General features: G+C 47.5%; 1 protein-coding gene across 10 annotated transcripts in view; it reads right to left on the reverse strand.

Annotated features, from left to right (window-relative positions):
* Positions 1–2,228: 2,228 nt before the first annotated feature.
* The window catches only part of LOC100476795 (lipopolysaccharide-binding protein), a 28,987-nt gene continuing 15,181 nt past the window's right edge, over positions 2,229–16,034 (reverse strand). The window contains exons 11-16 of one of the 10 annotated variants that reach the window (XM_034639771.1): positions 13,645–13,712; positions 12,100–12,145; positions 11,051–11,114; positions 9,878–9,954; positions 3,585–3,668; positions 2,229–3,236 (exon numbers count right to left, since the gene is read on the reverse strand). In XM_034639771.1, the coding sequence (XP_034495662.1) occupies positions 3,183–3,236; positions 3,585–3,668; positions 9,878–9,954; positions 11,051–11,114; positions 12,100–12,145; positions 13,645–13,712 (393 nt within the window). In that variant the 3' untranslated portion in view covers positions 2,229–3,182. The other 9 variants (XM_034639770.1, XR_004619368.1, XM_034639772.1 and 6 more) reach the window with 9 other exon arrangements.

Genomic DNA, 16,034 nt, shown 5'->3' on the forward strand with positions numbered 1-16,034 from the left:
TGACAAATCTTGGATCTGTCCTTGAATGAATATATAACGATCCAAACATATATCTCATTGGGGACAGTTGAGTACGGTCCACTTGGAGGGGCGTGTCTCCATGAGGCTTTGGCTTCAGACTGTCTACAGTTTTGTCAGAATTCAGCTGTAGACAGGTCATGCATGAGAAACATTGGTCAGGCTTTTAAATTTTTCCCGCCAGTGTTGAAGATCTCAGACATCTACTCCCCTCTACTAAGGTGCCAAGACTGAATAGCGTCAGCGAATGTAGTAATCAGTGGAACAGTGAAAGCCTCTTTTGAGGAATAACAATTTCTGAGGATGTAGTGAAGGATTACCTTGGACTAAGAACATATGAACTGTGACGACGTTGATAAACCAGTAGCTGTAGGTTTATATCCTAAATGCCTGTGATTGTCACAGGCAAGGATGTTGAAACCTTAAAATCACTCTGTAGACAGTTTTTGTACCAGTCTTTGCTTGGACAGGAGTATGTTTCTTCTAATCTGAGAAGTATACAATTATTCTGTTTTTATATTAATATAGTCTATACGTAATTAACTCAGGAAGATGGAACTTCTTTTGTCACTTTTTTGTGGTTTTTTATCCTAAATTTGGTAAACAGAGCTCTCACAAGTTTTGAGTTGATTAAAACTTAGAGAATGATAAAATCTAATAGCTTTTATCCTTTCTAAGGGGAAGGGGCAAATCTTTGTGTAACCTGGTGGCCACTCAAGGAAATCCAAAGATAGTTTAGGACTAAAAGACATTTTAAGCATTTTATTCAGAATTTGGGAAAGGAAAAGGCAAGAATTGTCAGAGGACAAAATAGGGACACATCACACTTTCCAAATGTAAGAAAAAGTTACTGCAAGACAGTATTTTAAAAACCACAATGAAAAGTCAATAGCTATTAGAAACAACTTTTTTTTTTTTAGAAATAAGGAACTTTTGTTAAGACGAATCAAGAGTATACCAGACATAACATCCAGATGGCCAACAGAGACACGAAAAGATGCTCAGCATCACTCATCATCAGGGAAATGCACATCAAAGTCACAATGACATATCACCTCATATGAATCAGAACGACTAGTATCAAAAAAGTAAGCTATATAGACGTGGAGAAAAAGAAACCCTTGTGCCCTGTTGGTGGGAATGTAAATTGGTGCAACCATCATGGAAAGCAGTATGGACGTTTCAAAAAAAGTTAAAAAAACTACCACACGATCCAGTAATCCCCCTACAGGATATTTACACAAATAAAATGGAAACAGTAATTTGAAAAAGATATAGGCACCCCTATGTTTACTGTAGCGTTACTTACAATAGCCAAGATAGGGAAGCAACCCATGTGTCCATCGACAGATGAATGGATAAAGAAAATGTGTACATATATGTGTATACACGCGTGCCCACAGACACACAATAGAATATGCAATATGTTGCCATTTGCAACAACATGGATGGATCTAGAGGGTATAATGGTAAGTGAACTAAGGCCATTTGAGAATGAAAAATACCAAATGATTTCACACATGTGGAATTTAAGAAACAAAACAAAGCCAACGAAAGAGACAAAAACAGACTTAAATACAGAGAACAGACCGGTGGTTGCCAGAAGGCAGGTGAGGGGGGGATGGTGAAATAGGTGAAGGGTATTAAGAGTACACTTCCCCCCGTGAGCACTGAGTTATGTATAGAATTGTTGAATCCATATATTGTACACCTGAAACTAATATAACAGTATATTAATTATACTGGAATGGAAAAAAAAACTATCTGGCACAGAATAAAATAATTTTACCAAAACCCCCTGAAATTCTAATTTTATTTGTGCGTGTGTGCCAACCATGTAGCAGTGTTCAGTAAAGGATTTATTTATTTATTCATTTATTTTAAAAGATTTTATTTATTTATTTGACAGAGACAGCCAGCGAGAGAGGGAACACAAGCAGGGGGAGTGGGAGAGGAAGAAGCAGGCTCCCAGCAGAGCAGGGAGCCCGATGTGGGGCTCGATCCCAGGACCCTGGGATCACGTCCTGAGCCGAAGGCAGGCGCCCAACGACTGATCCGCTCAGGGGCCCCATCAGTAAAGGATTTATAAATCTTTCTTGTGGATGAATTCATTGAGCCAACTTTGTCAATTTTTAATATGGGTGTTTGTTGTTTAGGAACAGTGCAGGTAGTATGACCCAAGTCAAAAAATTGTTACTGAAATTTGTGCATTTACAGTATAATCTTTTTATTATTTTTACTAGACACTTTAAAAATGAATCTTATTTTCAAAATATAATTGACCTTATCAACATATTACATAAAAAGTGCACATATCCTAATGAATTTACCATCATAGTAAACTGTAATAATTCCCTTAAACTACATGTATTATCTCATACACATACTTGCATCTCCCTGTAATTATGCTTAATATCACCTTAGTCATTTTTGTTAATTACCATTATTAGCAAAGTAAACACTAGACTCCAGAAAACTAGAAGACAGGAAAACAATGACTATCTAGCTATTTTTCTCCATTAGTTTGCATTTAATATTATCTTTTTATATTTAAGCATATCACCCATCTGGTTAATTTATAGCTATTTTAAGTACATAAGAATAAGGGATAAATTAGCAAGGTTTAGTGACTAAAGTTTAAAGACTTTTTAACTTAGAAAGCGTCCAGTATCCAAAAATATTTATCCATGAATTCAAATTGACATTTGAGGTTTTACAAAAGTGAAGGACCTAAAAATTACAATTTTAGCTAACACGGTCTTTATGATTGGTAGTGCTATAAAGATTATAAGATTGAAGGCAGCCCTGCACCCACCATTGGGAGGCCTCCCTAATACCTAACACCCCCCCGGATGCAGGCTGTGCCCACCGCTGCCAGGGGCACATCTTTCATGAGACCCGACAGGGTTCTTTAGGAAGAAATGCCAGCAAACCGAAGCATCCAGCGATCAGGGTGACAGGCTGAGCTCTTAAAATACAAGGGAATGTCAATTTTTGGTCACAGATTTTGGCTGAAAATTACCTGAGCATTCTGATAGCCAGTCAGGGAAATCCCAAACAGGCTGTTAACATACGCTCAGACAAGGGAGCCCCAGAGATAGGCCAAGCTGTTCTTCCAGCTTCAGAAAGGTCCGACGGGAATGAAAGTGGAGAAAGAAGATGGGTCACCCACGGGCATTCAGGAGGACTCTTGCTGAATTGTCCCAGAAGGATTGGGGCTGAAAGAGTCAGGGGTGGCAGAAATGGTCAGATCAGAAAAGTCATCCATCATCTTGGAAGGGGGTGGGGTGTGTTACGGCATTGGGCAGACCCCTCACAAAGCTGCCTTCTCTATGAGAGAGGAAAGATGGTGACAGACTGGACACCAGTGGGGCTCCCCAATGTTTGGGACTAGGGAATACCCCAGGACCTTTACATGTCTCTGAGGGAATAAGGACATCCAGCAACAATGGGGGAAGAATTTCCTAATAGTTCAATAAATGGGGGCACAGAGATTATACTTAATTTAGCCAACATAAAGAAAGGAGACCTTTTCCCACCCTAGTTTCGTGGTGTAAGATGCATACCTGATATTCACAGGAGATATTGAAGGAACCGGGCTTTACATCTAGATGCTGTCTTTGGCCAATATCCCAACTGTTGGGGCATCTCTGTAATAGAAGGTGTTCTCCCCAGTCAAGGCAGACAGCTTCCCCCTCCCCCAAATGGGAAAGGTTAGTTTTACGAATAAAGCTTTGACAATTAGAAAATCTGCAGGCGTCTTTGGTGCTTTCATGGTTCAGTGGCACAGACATTGTGGTCCAGGGCCGTGCTTCCTGCAGAGCTCCCACACTTCTTGTAAAACCTAGATTTCTGTGTAGCCTGGCACATGTTTGGCCCTCAGCAAGTTTAGCTATCTTCTACCTAGTGAGGGTACATCGTGGGGCTAGAAAAATCCACAAGGGCTTTGCCCTTAAGATGGTCTCTAATGGCTTTATTAGTGAGAGCAGCCACTTTGGGGGCAAGGCTGGTACTTTCTGTCTTCCCCTAGGATGGGCTAACCCAGGGCTTTCAGCAGAGTAGGATATGCTGGGAGAACAGCTTTCCTTTGTTAGTGGTTCTCAACACGGTGCTATTTTACCCACTGCATGGGGCTTCTGGCAATGTCTGGACATGTCATTGGTGGGCACCACTGTGTGTGCGGGGGTGTGCCACTGTCTCGTGGGTAGAGGCCTGGGAGCTGCTGAACATTCTACAATGTAAAAGGATGGCCCGTGACAACAAAGAATTATCTGGCCTAAAATGTTCAACATCCTGAGGTTGAGAAAACTTGGTTTAAATCAAGCCTTTTCTATGGCATGTCTCACCATCTCTGCATCTCAGCTACAGACCATGATGTGAATGGGGCTCCCAAGAGCTGTACAGTGCACAGCCTTCACAACCATACGTGGCACCCCTGCACACCCACAGGGGAAGATGGGGGTAGGCATGCCTCGGGGGTAAGCCTGGCACTGTGCTCCCCAGGAGGAAGGAGAACGGCTGTGAGGTTGCAGAAACAGAGAAGGAAGGGGCAGAGGGGGAGGAAGGACAGTTTTTACAGTTGCTTTCCAATAGCTGACGGCGAGGGCAACAGAGGAGATAGAATAATCTACAGGGAAAGTCATAACTCTGATAATTAACTGAGCATTTCAGGATGATATTTTCACTTCGGTTCATTCTCTTTCACCATCCTGGCTGACCATCTCACGGCTCCACTTTTAGACACTTTGGGTTTTCCTGGCCAAGGTTGTCTGACATTCTGGCTCATTTCCTGGGCCTTCCGAGATAAAAAGGCAACACCTCTGTGATCTCATCACAGGTATGATTTTGGTTGATGGTGCAAGACAGACTAAAAATTTGAAAATCTGTCATCCTACTCCTCGTCTATGAAGGGGTCTTTAATAACGAGGAGTGGACGGTGATGACCGTGCTAGTTTATCGATCTAGCACAGCTCGGGCCAAGAATCGCCCTGAGCACTTTCCACATAGTTTATTTCAATCTCTCCTCTTCCCCACGTCATGATGTCAAATGACACGTGCAACTAAGTCATTCAACACGTTTAAGGTTGAGCAGGGGGCTTCGAGTGGCATGGTCATTGGCCACTGCTTGTGCTATTTTAAAACACAGGATTCTGGGGGATTGCGGAGAGCCGAGGAGAGGGAGCCAGTATTCGAAAGCAGGCCAGGCTTGCCTCAAGCCTGAGCTCTTTATTACTCTTGTGACATGTTAGCACATCTCCTAATTGAAAACCAGACCTGTATTCATGGTATAAATCCTATCTATTGGAGGTGGATTATTCTTTTAGACCACGGGTGGACACCGCGTGGCCCGCCACTCAGATCTGGCCTGCCACCTGTTTTTGTAAATAAAGTTTTATTGGAACACAGCCACGCCCGCTCACTGGCTGTCTGGCTGTTCTCTGCTACAGTGGCCAGGAGGAGTAGTCCCGATGGAGACTAGATGTGTGGTAAAAGCCTGAAAAATCTGCTCTCTGGTCTGCTGGCCCCTGTTTTTGGCAGAAAGCTTGAGGAAGACTTTGACCCCCTCCCTCCACAGCACCGAGCCCAGACACGGAGGCCAGTGCAGGACACTCAGCAGCAAACTGAAATCGAGGTTTGTTGAATAAATGTTGAACTCATGTAGCGGCTGGCTGGTCTCTGCTCCCATGTCAGTGAATATTTATGCACCAAGGAAGTGGCGACACAAGGCTTTAAGCCCACGTTGTCTCACTTCTGCTCCTGTAGCCACAACATCAAAGGACACGTCCAACTAAGTTCATGTTTAACGATGAGCAGCGTGCTTTGAGCTCTGCGGTGACTGGACACTGCTCACGCTTCCCCCCTTCACTGAAGTTTATTCTAGCGGCTGCCCAGAGTGAGGCTAAGGACAGCTGCAAAGGGGGCAGGAAAGGGCACAGGAAGGAGGAGGAGAGGGGTGGGGAAGGTGTCCCACGGTCAGGGGTGTCATCGGGTGCTCCAGGCTCCCCGGTGACGAGTGTCCACGTGGAGGAGGCTTTAATGAGGAGTGGAGGCAGAGCGGCCGCAGCCTCCGGACCCCCCGCGGGGGTGGGGGCAGGCCCAGCTGTGGTGCCGTCCCCTCCTCCAGCCACGCTGCTCCTTCCTCAGTGTTCAGCCTCATCAAGGTTGGCTCCCAGGAGCAAGAAATTCTGGAGAGAAGGCAAAAAGGACAGACAAGAAAGACCGTTTTCTGAGCTACAGGGGATAGGAGCTTCCTGGAAGAGAAACCTTCAGGGGAAGAGGCAAGTTCTCACTTGGCCCGAAAACCAGGTAAGTGCAAAAACCATGCCTTTAGGCCTTGGAGGCTTTTAGAAAACACTGTCCCTCTTAGCTGCCTGACCCTGGGAATTTATTTTCATTTCCCAATATTCTGATTTCCGGAAGACACACACGAATGTCACTGTCCTCCTCCAGAAGCTTTTTCTCCCAGGAGAACAGTGCACATCTGGGTGCTGCCTGAATTCACTCCCCTCACACAATTAGTTTATGAGGACGTAGTCCAGGATTCCCTTAGAGTAAGAACATGCTATGAACAGGGAAGACATGGCTACCTCTGGAGTTAGAGAGTGAACTNTCCCACACTTCTTGTAAAACCTAGATTTCTGTGTAGCCTGGCACATGTTTGGCCCTCAGCAAGTTTAGCTATCTTCTACCTAGTGAGGGTACATCGTGGGGCTAGAAAAATCCACAAGGGCTTTGCCCTTAAGATGGTCTCTAATGGCTTTATTAGTGAGAGCAGCCACTTTGGGGGCAAGGCTGGTACTTTCTGTCTTCCCCTAGGATGGGCTAACCCAGGGCTTTCAGCAGAGTAGGATATGCTGGGAGAACATCTTTCCTTTGTTAGTGATTCTCAACACGGTGCTATTTTACCCACTGCATGGGGCTTCTGGCAATGTCTGGACATGTCATTGGTGGGCACCACTGTGTGTGCGGGGGTGTGCCACTGTCTCGTGGGTAGAGGCCTGGGAGCTGCTGAACATTCTACAATGTAAAAGGATGGCCCATGACAACAAAGAATTATCTGGCCTAAAATGTTCAACATCCTGAGGTTGAGAAAACTTGGTTTAAATCAAGCCTTTTCTATGGCATGTCTCACCATCTCTGCATCTCAGCTACAGACCATGATGTGAATGGGGCTCCCAAGAGCTGTACAGTGCACAGCCTTCACAACCATACGTGGCACCCCTGCACACCCACAGGGGAAGATGGGGGTAGGCATGCCTCGGGGGTAAGCCTGGCACTGTGCTCCCCAGGAGGAAGGAGAACGGCTGTGAGGTTGCAGAAACAGAGAAGGAAGGGGCAGAGGGGGAGGAAGGACAGTTTTTACAGTTGCTTTCCAATAGCTGACGGCGAGGGCAACAGAGGAGATAGAATAATCTACAGGGAAAGTCATAACTCTGATAATTAACTGAGCATTTCAGGATGATATTTCACTTCGGTTCATTCTCTTTCACCATCCTGGCTGACCATCTCACGGCTCCACTTTTAGACACTTTGGGTTTTCCTGGCCAAGGTTGTCTGACATTCTGGCTCATTTCCTGGGCCTTCCGAGATAAAAAGGCAACACCTCTGTGATCTCATCACAGGTATGATTTTGGTTGATGGTGCAAGACAGACTAAAAATTTGAAAATCTGTCATCCTACTCCTCGTCTATGAAGGGGTCTTTAATAACGAGGAGTGGACGGTGATGACCATGCTAGTTTATCGATCTAGCACAGCTCGGGCCAAGAATCGCCCTGAGCACTTTCCACATAGTTTATTTCAATCTCTCCTCTTCCCCACGTCATGATGTCAAATGACACGTGCAACTAAGTCATTCAACACGTTTAAGGTTGAGCAGGGGGCTTCGAGTGGCATGGTCATTGGCCACTGCTTGTGCTATTTTAAAACACAGGATTCTGGGGGATTGCGGAGAGCCGAGGAGAGGGAGCCAGTATTCGAAAGCAGGCCAGGCTTGCCTCAAGCCTGAGCTCTTTATTACTCTTGTGACATGTTAGCACATCTCCTAATTGAAAACCAGACCTGTATTCATGGTATAAATCCTATCTATTGGAGGTGGATTATTCTTTTAGACCACGGGTGGACACCGCGTGGCCCGCCACTCAGATCTGGCCTGCCACCTGTTTTTGTAAATAAAGTTTTATTGGAACACAGCCACGCCCGCTCACTGGCTGTCTGGCTGTTCTCTGCTACAGTGGCCGGGAGGAGTAGTCCCGATGGAGACTAGATGTGTGGTAAAAGCCTGAAAAATCTGCTCTCTGGTCTGCTGGCCCCTGTTTTTGGCAGAAAGCTTGAGGAAGACTTTGACCCCCTCCCTCCACAGCACCGAGCCCAGACACGGAGGCCAGTGCAGGACACTCAGCAGCAAACTGAAATCGAGGTTTGTTGAATAAATGTTGAACTCATGTAGCGGCTGGCTGGTCTCTGCTCCCATGTCAGTGAATATTTATGCACCAAGGAAGTGGCAACACAAGGCTTTAAGCCCACGTTGTCTCACTTCTGCTCCTGTAGCCACAACATCAAAGGACATGTCCAACTAAGTTCATGTTTAACGATGAGCAGCGTGCTTTGAGCTCTGCGGTGACTGGACACTGCTCACGCTTCCCCCCTTCACTGAAGTTTATTCTAGCGGCTGCCCAGAGTGAGGCTAAGGACAGCTGCAAAGGGGGCAGGAAAGGGCACAGGAAGGAGGAGGAGAGGGGTGGGGAAGGTGTCCCACGGTCAGGGGTGTCATCGGGTGCTCCAGGCTCCCCGGTGACGAGTGTCCACGTGGAGGAGGCTTTAATGAGGAGTGGAGGCAGAGCGGCCGCAGCCTCCGGACCCCCCGCGGGGGTGGGGGCAGGCCCAGCTGTGGTGCCGTCCCCTCCTCCAGCCACGCTGCTCCTTCCTCAGTGTTCAGCCTCATCAAGGTTGGCTCCCAGGAGCAAGAAATTCTGGAGAGAAGGCAAAAAGGACAGACAAGAAAGACCGTTTTCTGAGCTACAGGGGATAGGAGCTTCCTGGAAGAGAAACCTTCAGGGGAAGAGGCAAGTTCTCACTTGGCCCGAAAACCAGGTAAGTGCAAAAACCATGCCTTTAGGTCTTGGAGGCCTTTAGAAAACACTGTCCCTCTTAGCTGCCTGACCCTGGGAATTTATTTTCATTTCCCAATATTCTGATTTCCGGAAGACACACACGAATGTCACTGTCCTCCTCCAGAAGCTTTTTCTCCCAGGAGAACAGTGCACATCTGGGTGCTGCCTGAATTCACTCCCCTCACACAATTAGTTTATGAGGACGTAGTCCAGGATTCCCTTAGAGTAAGAACATGCTATGAACAGGGAAGACATGGCTACCTCTGGAGTTAGAGAGTGAACTGTCATTGTCCCTGTCCCCGCTCCTGATGTGTTTCTTGCCCTAAAGGCCTGCTCGGTTTTGCTCCAGGCCCATCCCTTGCTGCTGCGGGCCGGAAGGCTGGCCGGGGCCCCGTGGAGATTCTCACACCACCGAGGGGTTTCTGGCTCATTAACCCCAAAAGGGGACATCTAATTGGACTCCTCTGCACACTCCCTTCCTGCCCTACATGGCTAATGGGCCCTGCACAGTGTTGATCCTCAGTTGACGTGTTTGAGTTAACTGGCAACTGAGCTCACGTGGAAGTCAAGATTCCACACAACACGTGCCCTCTATACTCCAAAATTTAAAACAAAAGTATTTTTTTCCTATAAACATTAGTTCCAGGATGTCAGTGGGAGTCAGGGGCTCCCCCTAATTCTACCAGCCCCGAAGCAGCCCTCCCAGGAGGTCTTAGAGCTCCCCACCCAGAACCCACGTCTCACTGACCTCGTGGACTTGGAGCTCCAAGCTGTTGAGGTGGGTGTCCCTTGGCAGAGGGAGAGGGAAGCCCTCCTCAAGCTTTGCTGGAAGATAAAGAGCAGAGAGACACGGGCTGGACGGGGAAGGCTGGAGAGGTGCGGACACACGCTCGTGGCATTTGCCGCTGGCCTGTGAGAGGACAGGCTACTTTGAAATGTGGTTGGCTATTGGATTCAGGGCTGGTTTTCTGTTGGGGGGGGCACGGAGATGTGGATGCCTGGTCAATGCGGCTTCTTCAGGAGGGGACAGATGTGGACAGCCTCCACCCGCCAGAGGGGCCCGGGATGGGGCATGCCGTGATTCTGACCAGGGACTCATCCCCGAGGACCACCATCCCCTCCCCTTTGTCTTTTCCAGGACAACTGCCCTGCTCTTATCTCATAGTGGTAAAAGACAGATGGTGAGGCCGGGCGGAGAAGGCCCTGGCATGGGAGGAGGCCGGCTGGGTTCTTAGGCAGCCACCGTGCTAAGCACCTTTTCCATCGCAGTCACCTGGCAAGTCAGTGACCTAACCTGGTCCAGAACCCAGGTGTGCTAAGACCAGGTGTTCTCCAGGTGCGGCTTGGAATGCCCCTCCTCCCTTGGCCTACCTCCCTCTGCTTTGGGACTCAACGTGACCCTCGCCTCCTGGAAGTCTGGACTGACCTCTGAGTCACGTTCAGTGCCCCCTGCCAGCTCCTGCAGCCCCCTGTGCTTCGTGTCACAGCATTTATCACACTGGTTGTCACTGCCTGTTACACATCTCCCTTCCCAACAGAGCGTAAACTCCATGAGGGCAAGCCCAACGGATTGCCAGGACCTCTGCCAGTGCAGAAGAGGGGCTCAGCTTGTTGAATGACTAAATGACTGATCCATGAATCCTACAGAAAGGGTGGAATTTAACGTTTGCACAGGGCAGTCAGTAGCAGCTGTCCTTTTTTTTTTTTAAGATTTTATTTTATTTGTTTTAGAGAGAGAGCGAGCATGAGCAGGGGGAGGGGCAAAGGGAGAGAGAGAGAGATAGAATCCCAAGCAGACTCTGCACTAAGTGCGGAGCCCGACTCGGGTCTTGATCCCAGGACCCCGAGACCATGACCTGAACTGAAACTGAGTCAGACACTGAACCCATGGAGTCACCCAGGCGCCCAGTATCATTCTCACCATTGAGAGAGGGGTATATGGTGTGGAGCGCGTAGTAATTGAGGATGGCTTCCATCAGCTCCACCTGGAGTGGGGGGTGGGCAGAGCAAAGGGAGCAGACAGGACATGAATGAAAACAGGAGTCTGAGGGAAGAATGCCTTGCTGCCCCGCCCCCCGCTCTGCTTCCAGAAACACCGACATGCCCTCCCACTTACAAAACAGGTTGCCTGTGACTGTCACCACTACAGATAGACAGCTCCTTATTCACAATCTCCCCAACTCCAGTCTCTGGACTTCATTCTCTACCAGTACGTACAAGCTGATTTTATGGCAGAACATGACCTGAATGGCCATGGGGATGTTTAGTGTTTATTACACTTCGTGTGGATATTTTAAAAATCTGTTGCAGAAGTATTGATGTGTCTGATTACAGAGTGCTGCCCCAGATCCTGCTGGAAGAGTTCTATCACCTATAGTTCGTGCTCCAAATGACCTCTCATAAATTCTCCATTCTGAAGCGCATCAGCCCTGAGGGCTTTGGGTAAGGCATTGCGCACCCAAGCCACTATTATTACAATAGTGAGCATACACTGAGAGCTTACTACGTGTGAAGCATCTTGTCAAAGTGTCTTCCTAAATTCATTGTCCCATTTCATGCTACAGTTCCCATTTGAAGTGGTTGAAGTAAATGTTGTGCATTCCCATTTTACAGTCAAGGAAACTGAGGCTCAGAAAGGTTAAGTTACTTTCCCAAGGTCACACAGTAACAAGTGGCACGGCCGGTCTAAGAGCCCAGATCTATCTTCCTTCAAAGCTCGTGCTCTTCATGTCCGTCCTGTCTCCCCGTGAGCCCTCAGGCAGTGCCCTTCTTAGACGATTAACTTTCAGACACGGCGTCACTTCTGGCAAGACTGCAGCACAGTCTTCTCNGGACGATTAACGTTCAGACACGGCGTCACTTCTGGCAAGACTGCAGCGGTCTTCTCGGGGGCCTTGGCGCTTCTCTTGGAGCCCCCGGAAGCCCTGCTTGGAGAAGATACACAAGAGGTGCTTGGAGAAAACCACTCACGTTGATGAAACGGACGTTGGAGTGTTTCAGTTCCAATTTCAGCTTACTGTGCGGAGAAAGAGAAGCACGGGTCACCCCACGCCGTGGCTGCTACTTCCTCGCAGTTACCCCAGTGGGGAGTGCAGCGCTTATGGGCAAGACCATTTCTGGGGGTCGGGCGCCCGAGGGTTCCTCGGCAATGTGGTGCTTGCGCATTTAAGGCTTTCAGCATCACAGCGATTTAAGAGGAAGTGACATTGTTGCAAATTACCGTTACTGAGCATCTTCAATAACTTAAATAAATTAAGATGGTATAAAAATTAACTGGAAGAAGTGGGAAGCAAAGAGTAGTGCTCTGTATGTCCAATGACGTAAAAGTGTATTTAAAAAAAAGACTGGAAGGAAAAGTGAAACTATTAGTAGTGATAGTCTCTATGTGGCAGGGTTATGGGGGGTATGGTTTTTTTTTTAAATACTTTTGCAATTTCCACGCCATGAACAGGCATTATTTGCATAATGTGGGAACAGACGATAACAATGGGAGGAAGAGCACCTGCGTGATGCTGGCAAACAGCTGGCACCCGGCGGAGGGAAGAAAGGTAGAGCGACTCAGGGGACCTCGGGTGTTGTCACTAGAGAAGCCAAACCCCAATCCCCCCATTGATCCTCTCGGCTGCTGCCCTGGCTCCATTGTTCAGGGATTCTAACTGCCCTGGGCCAATATTTTGCTTTCTGCTCATGGGGCAGAGTAGTTTTGCTAATTCCTTGGTAAACCACTGTGTGAGGACCACCTATGTCCTCCTCATTTTGCTGTCTCTCCCCAGTCCAAGCCCTCGGCTGTCCTCTCGGATACGGCAGACCCCCAAGGCAGGCTGAGGCACAAACTCAAATTCTGGGACCTCCAAAAAATGCCCACATGCTCACCCTTAGCTTCTCTTTTTAAAGATGCCTTAAGGAGATGTTCATTTTAATGGACTCAGCGCACTCTCTCAGCCGACAGGTATCGACCCCTGAGGCCAGGAATTAGTTCCTCTGACGCCCCACTGAACCTGCTCCGCAGCACCCAGAGTGGGTGGGACATGGGGCACAGGTGAGGGCTCCAGAGAAGGACGCACCAGGGCATGGGCCAGCCCCTGCTGGCGGTGTATTCCCTCCTGCCCACTGGCTCACTGGTTGAGTATGTGCCTGTGGGGTATCCGGGCAGGGCAGCAGCAAGGAGTGCCTTGGGGTGCCTTTAATCCTCCATCTAAAATCTCCTCCTTTTTTGAAACGCAGTACTGACAGTTTTCCTCAATCTTATATATAAAGTCCTTGCAAAGCCCCATGTCTTCCAACTAGATTATGGCTCCTAAGTAATCCCTTTGCAGCAGTTCACCTCCCCCACTGAGGCACTGTCAACACGCCTTTCCAAAGGGGCACCCGGATTGGAGGATAAGCCAGCCCCAGTGGAGACCTCCGTCCCCCAGGGTCAATGCCAGCCCTATCAGTGAACAGACTAGATGCTCTGGGCGCTGCAGGGTTATCCCCATCCTACCCCATTTCCTCCCCTTGCCCATGGCCTCTTACCTTCCTGTGGTCACTGAACCAACAATCCTGTCCGAACTCACACTGATGGTGGCGGAGATGTTGGTTGTCTAGAAAAGCAAAAGGGGATAACCCAGCCTCTCAGGTAACGTAGAAATCCTGTTGTCTCTCAGTCCAGGAGACAAATCTTCAGAAACAGAAACCTCAGCCAGATGCGGGACATGTGGATGAAAAGGAGCTACCCAAGGATTATGGGCTGAGGATGCAGAATGTTCTTGGCTCCACAGCTGACTTTAAGAAAGGCGAGCTGAGGTTTTAGAGGTCTTAATGGAAGCATCAAGAAGGGCAAACAAGCCCAGGCTAAAGACACAGAGCATTCGAATGGGGAGACTGTCCACCAAGAAGCATGACTGAGCTCAGAAGCAGGCTACTAAGAGAAGTCCAGAGAGTCCCTGAGCCCTAGGGACCTTTAAAGACACCACCACCTGCCAGCTGGGTGTGAGGATGAAGCCTGGCCTGTTGAGGGGTGGGGTTGAACCAGATGATTGAATCTGGGGGATTTCTAGCCATTATTTCTTTGAGTACTTTTTCCAGCCCCTCCCACTTTCTCCTCTCCAGAGACTCTGAGGACAGGAAGAGGAGATCTCTTGTTGTAGTCCCACAGGTCCCTGAGGCTGTGTTCATTTTTTCAGGCGATGAGTTCAGATAGGGTAATTTCTGTTGTTCTATATCTTAATTTATTTGTTCTTTTCTCTGTTCCACTGACACCCCCCAGCAGGGACGTTAGGGCATGTTGTTACAGCCTCATGCCAGTGTCAGTCTCGGATCCCCAGTCAGCCTTTACTCGCCTGGGTGGGGTTAGGGCCAGAGCTTTTTCTCTGGTGTTTGGCTTTAGGAGCACAGTTATTGATTGTTTACAAGTTTAGTCATTGATTGTTTACAAGTTTTCTATCTTACTAGGCTGCCCCTTCTTTGGTCCTTTGGCTAGAGAGAGGCAGTGTTGTTGGGGCTCTTTCATGTTCATGCCTGTTGGTGTTTCTGGGTTGCCCCAAATTGGCATATGCAGGGCAAAAAGAAACCCCAGGGAGCTCATCGTCATGTTATTCCTTAGATCCGGAGGCCCGTGGCTTATCTACCTTTTTCTCTCTGCCTTTCAGAGTTTTCTTGTTTATTTTGTATGTGTTGTGTAAGGTTTGGGTTGGACTCAGCAAGAGTAGGGAGGTAAACGGACATCTACTCAATCTTCCCAGAGGAGGAAGCGTTTTGCCCATTTTGAAATTGGATTGTCTTTTTCGATGACTGAGTTGTAAGAGTTCTTTATATATTCTGGATACAAGTCCCTTCTCATATATACAATTTGCAAATATCTTCTCTCCTTCTGTGGGTTGTCTTTCCACTTTCTTGAATTATGTCCTTTGAAGCATGACGTTTTTTACTTTGGTGACGTCCAACTTATCCATTTTTAATTTTTTTGCTCATGTTTTTGAGTTGTATCTAAGAATGCTTTGCCTAACCCAAGGTCGTGAAGATTTAGTACTGTGTTTTTTTCTGAGAGTTTGGTGATTTTAGCTCTCCCATCTGGGTCTCGGGTCCACTTGGAGTCAATTTTTGCGTATGTCCAAGGAAGGCATCTGGTTTCATTCTTTTGCATGTGGATATCCAGTTGCCCCAGCACCATTTCTTTTTCTTTTTCTTTTTTTTTTTTAAGATTTATTTATTTATTTATTCGACAGAGATAGAGACAGCCAGCGAGAGAGGGAAACACAAGCAGGAGGAGTGGGAGAGGAAGAAGCAGGCTCATAGCAGAGGAGCCTGATGTGGGGCTCAATCCCATAACGCCGGGATCACGCCCTGAGCCGAAGGCAGACGCTTAACCGCTGTGCCACCCAGGTGCCCCCCCAGCACCATTTCTTAAACGCATTTTTTCCCCATTGAATTGTCTTGGTCCCCTTGTTGAAAATCAGTAGACTATAAATCTGGCCGTTTATTCCTGGATTCTCAGTTCTAGTCCGTGGATCCGTATGTCTGTCCTTGCGCCAGAACCACACTATCTTGACTGCTGCAGCCTTATAGCAAGTTTTGAAACAGGGAGCTATGAGTCCTACACGTTGTTTTTCTTTTTCAAGATTGTTTTGGCTGTTCTGGGTCCCTTGAATTTACATATAAATTTTAGGATGGGCTTGTCAAAAAAAAGAAAAACAACCCCAGCTGGAATTTCGAGAGGGATTGTGTTGAATGTGTAAATCCGTTGGGAGAGTATTGCCATCGTCAGAGTTCTTTACATTTTATACCTTCTTTAAAAAGGTAATTTAATGATTTTGTTTATAACAATTTCAAAAGAGTTATGGTTCAGATTAAACCTGTTTTTATAGCTAATGTAACAGTGAGTAAGCTAAAATTGTCCAACTTAGCTGGAGTGAATGACTTTTAAG

This window comes from Ailuropoda melanoleuca, chromosome 13 (genome assembly GCF_002007445.2).
Source record: "Ailuropoda melanoleuca isolate Jingjing chromosome 13, ASM200744v2, whole genome shotgun sequence".
In the NCBI taxonomy this organism is placed as follows: Eukaryota; Metazoa; Chordata; class Mammalia; order Carnivora; family Ursidae; genus Ailuropoda; species Ailuropoda melanoleuca.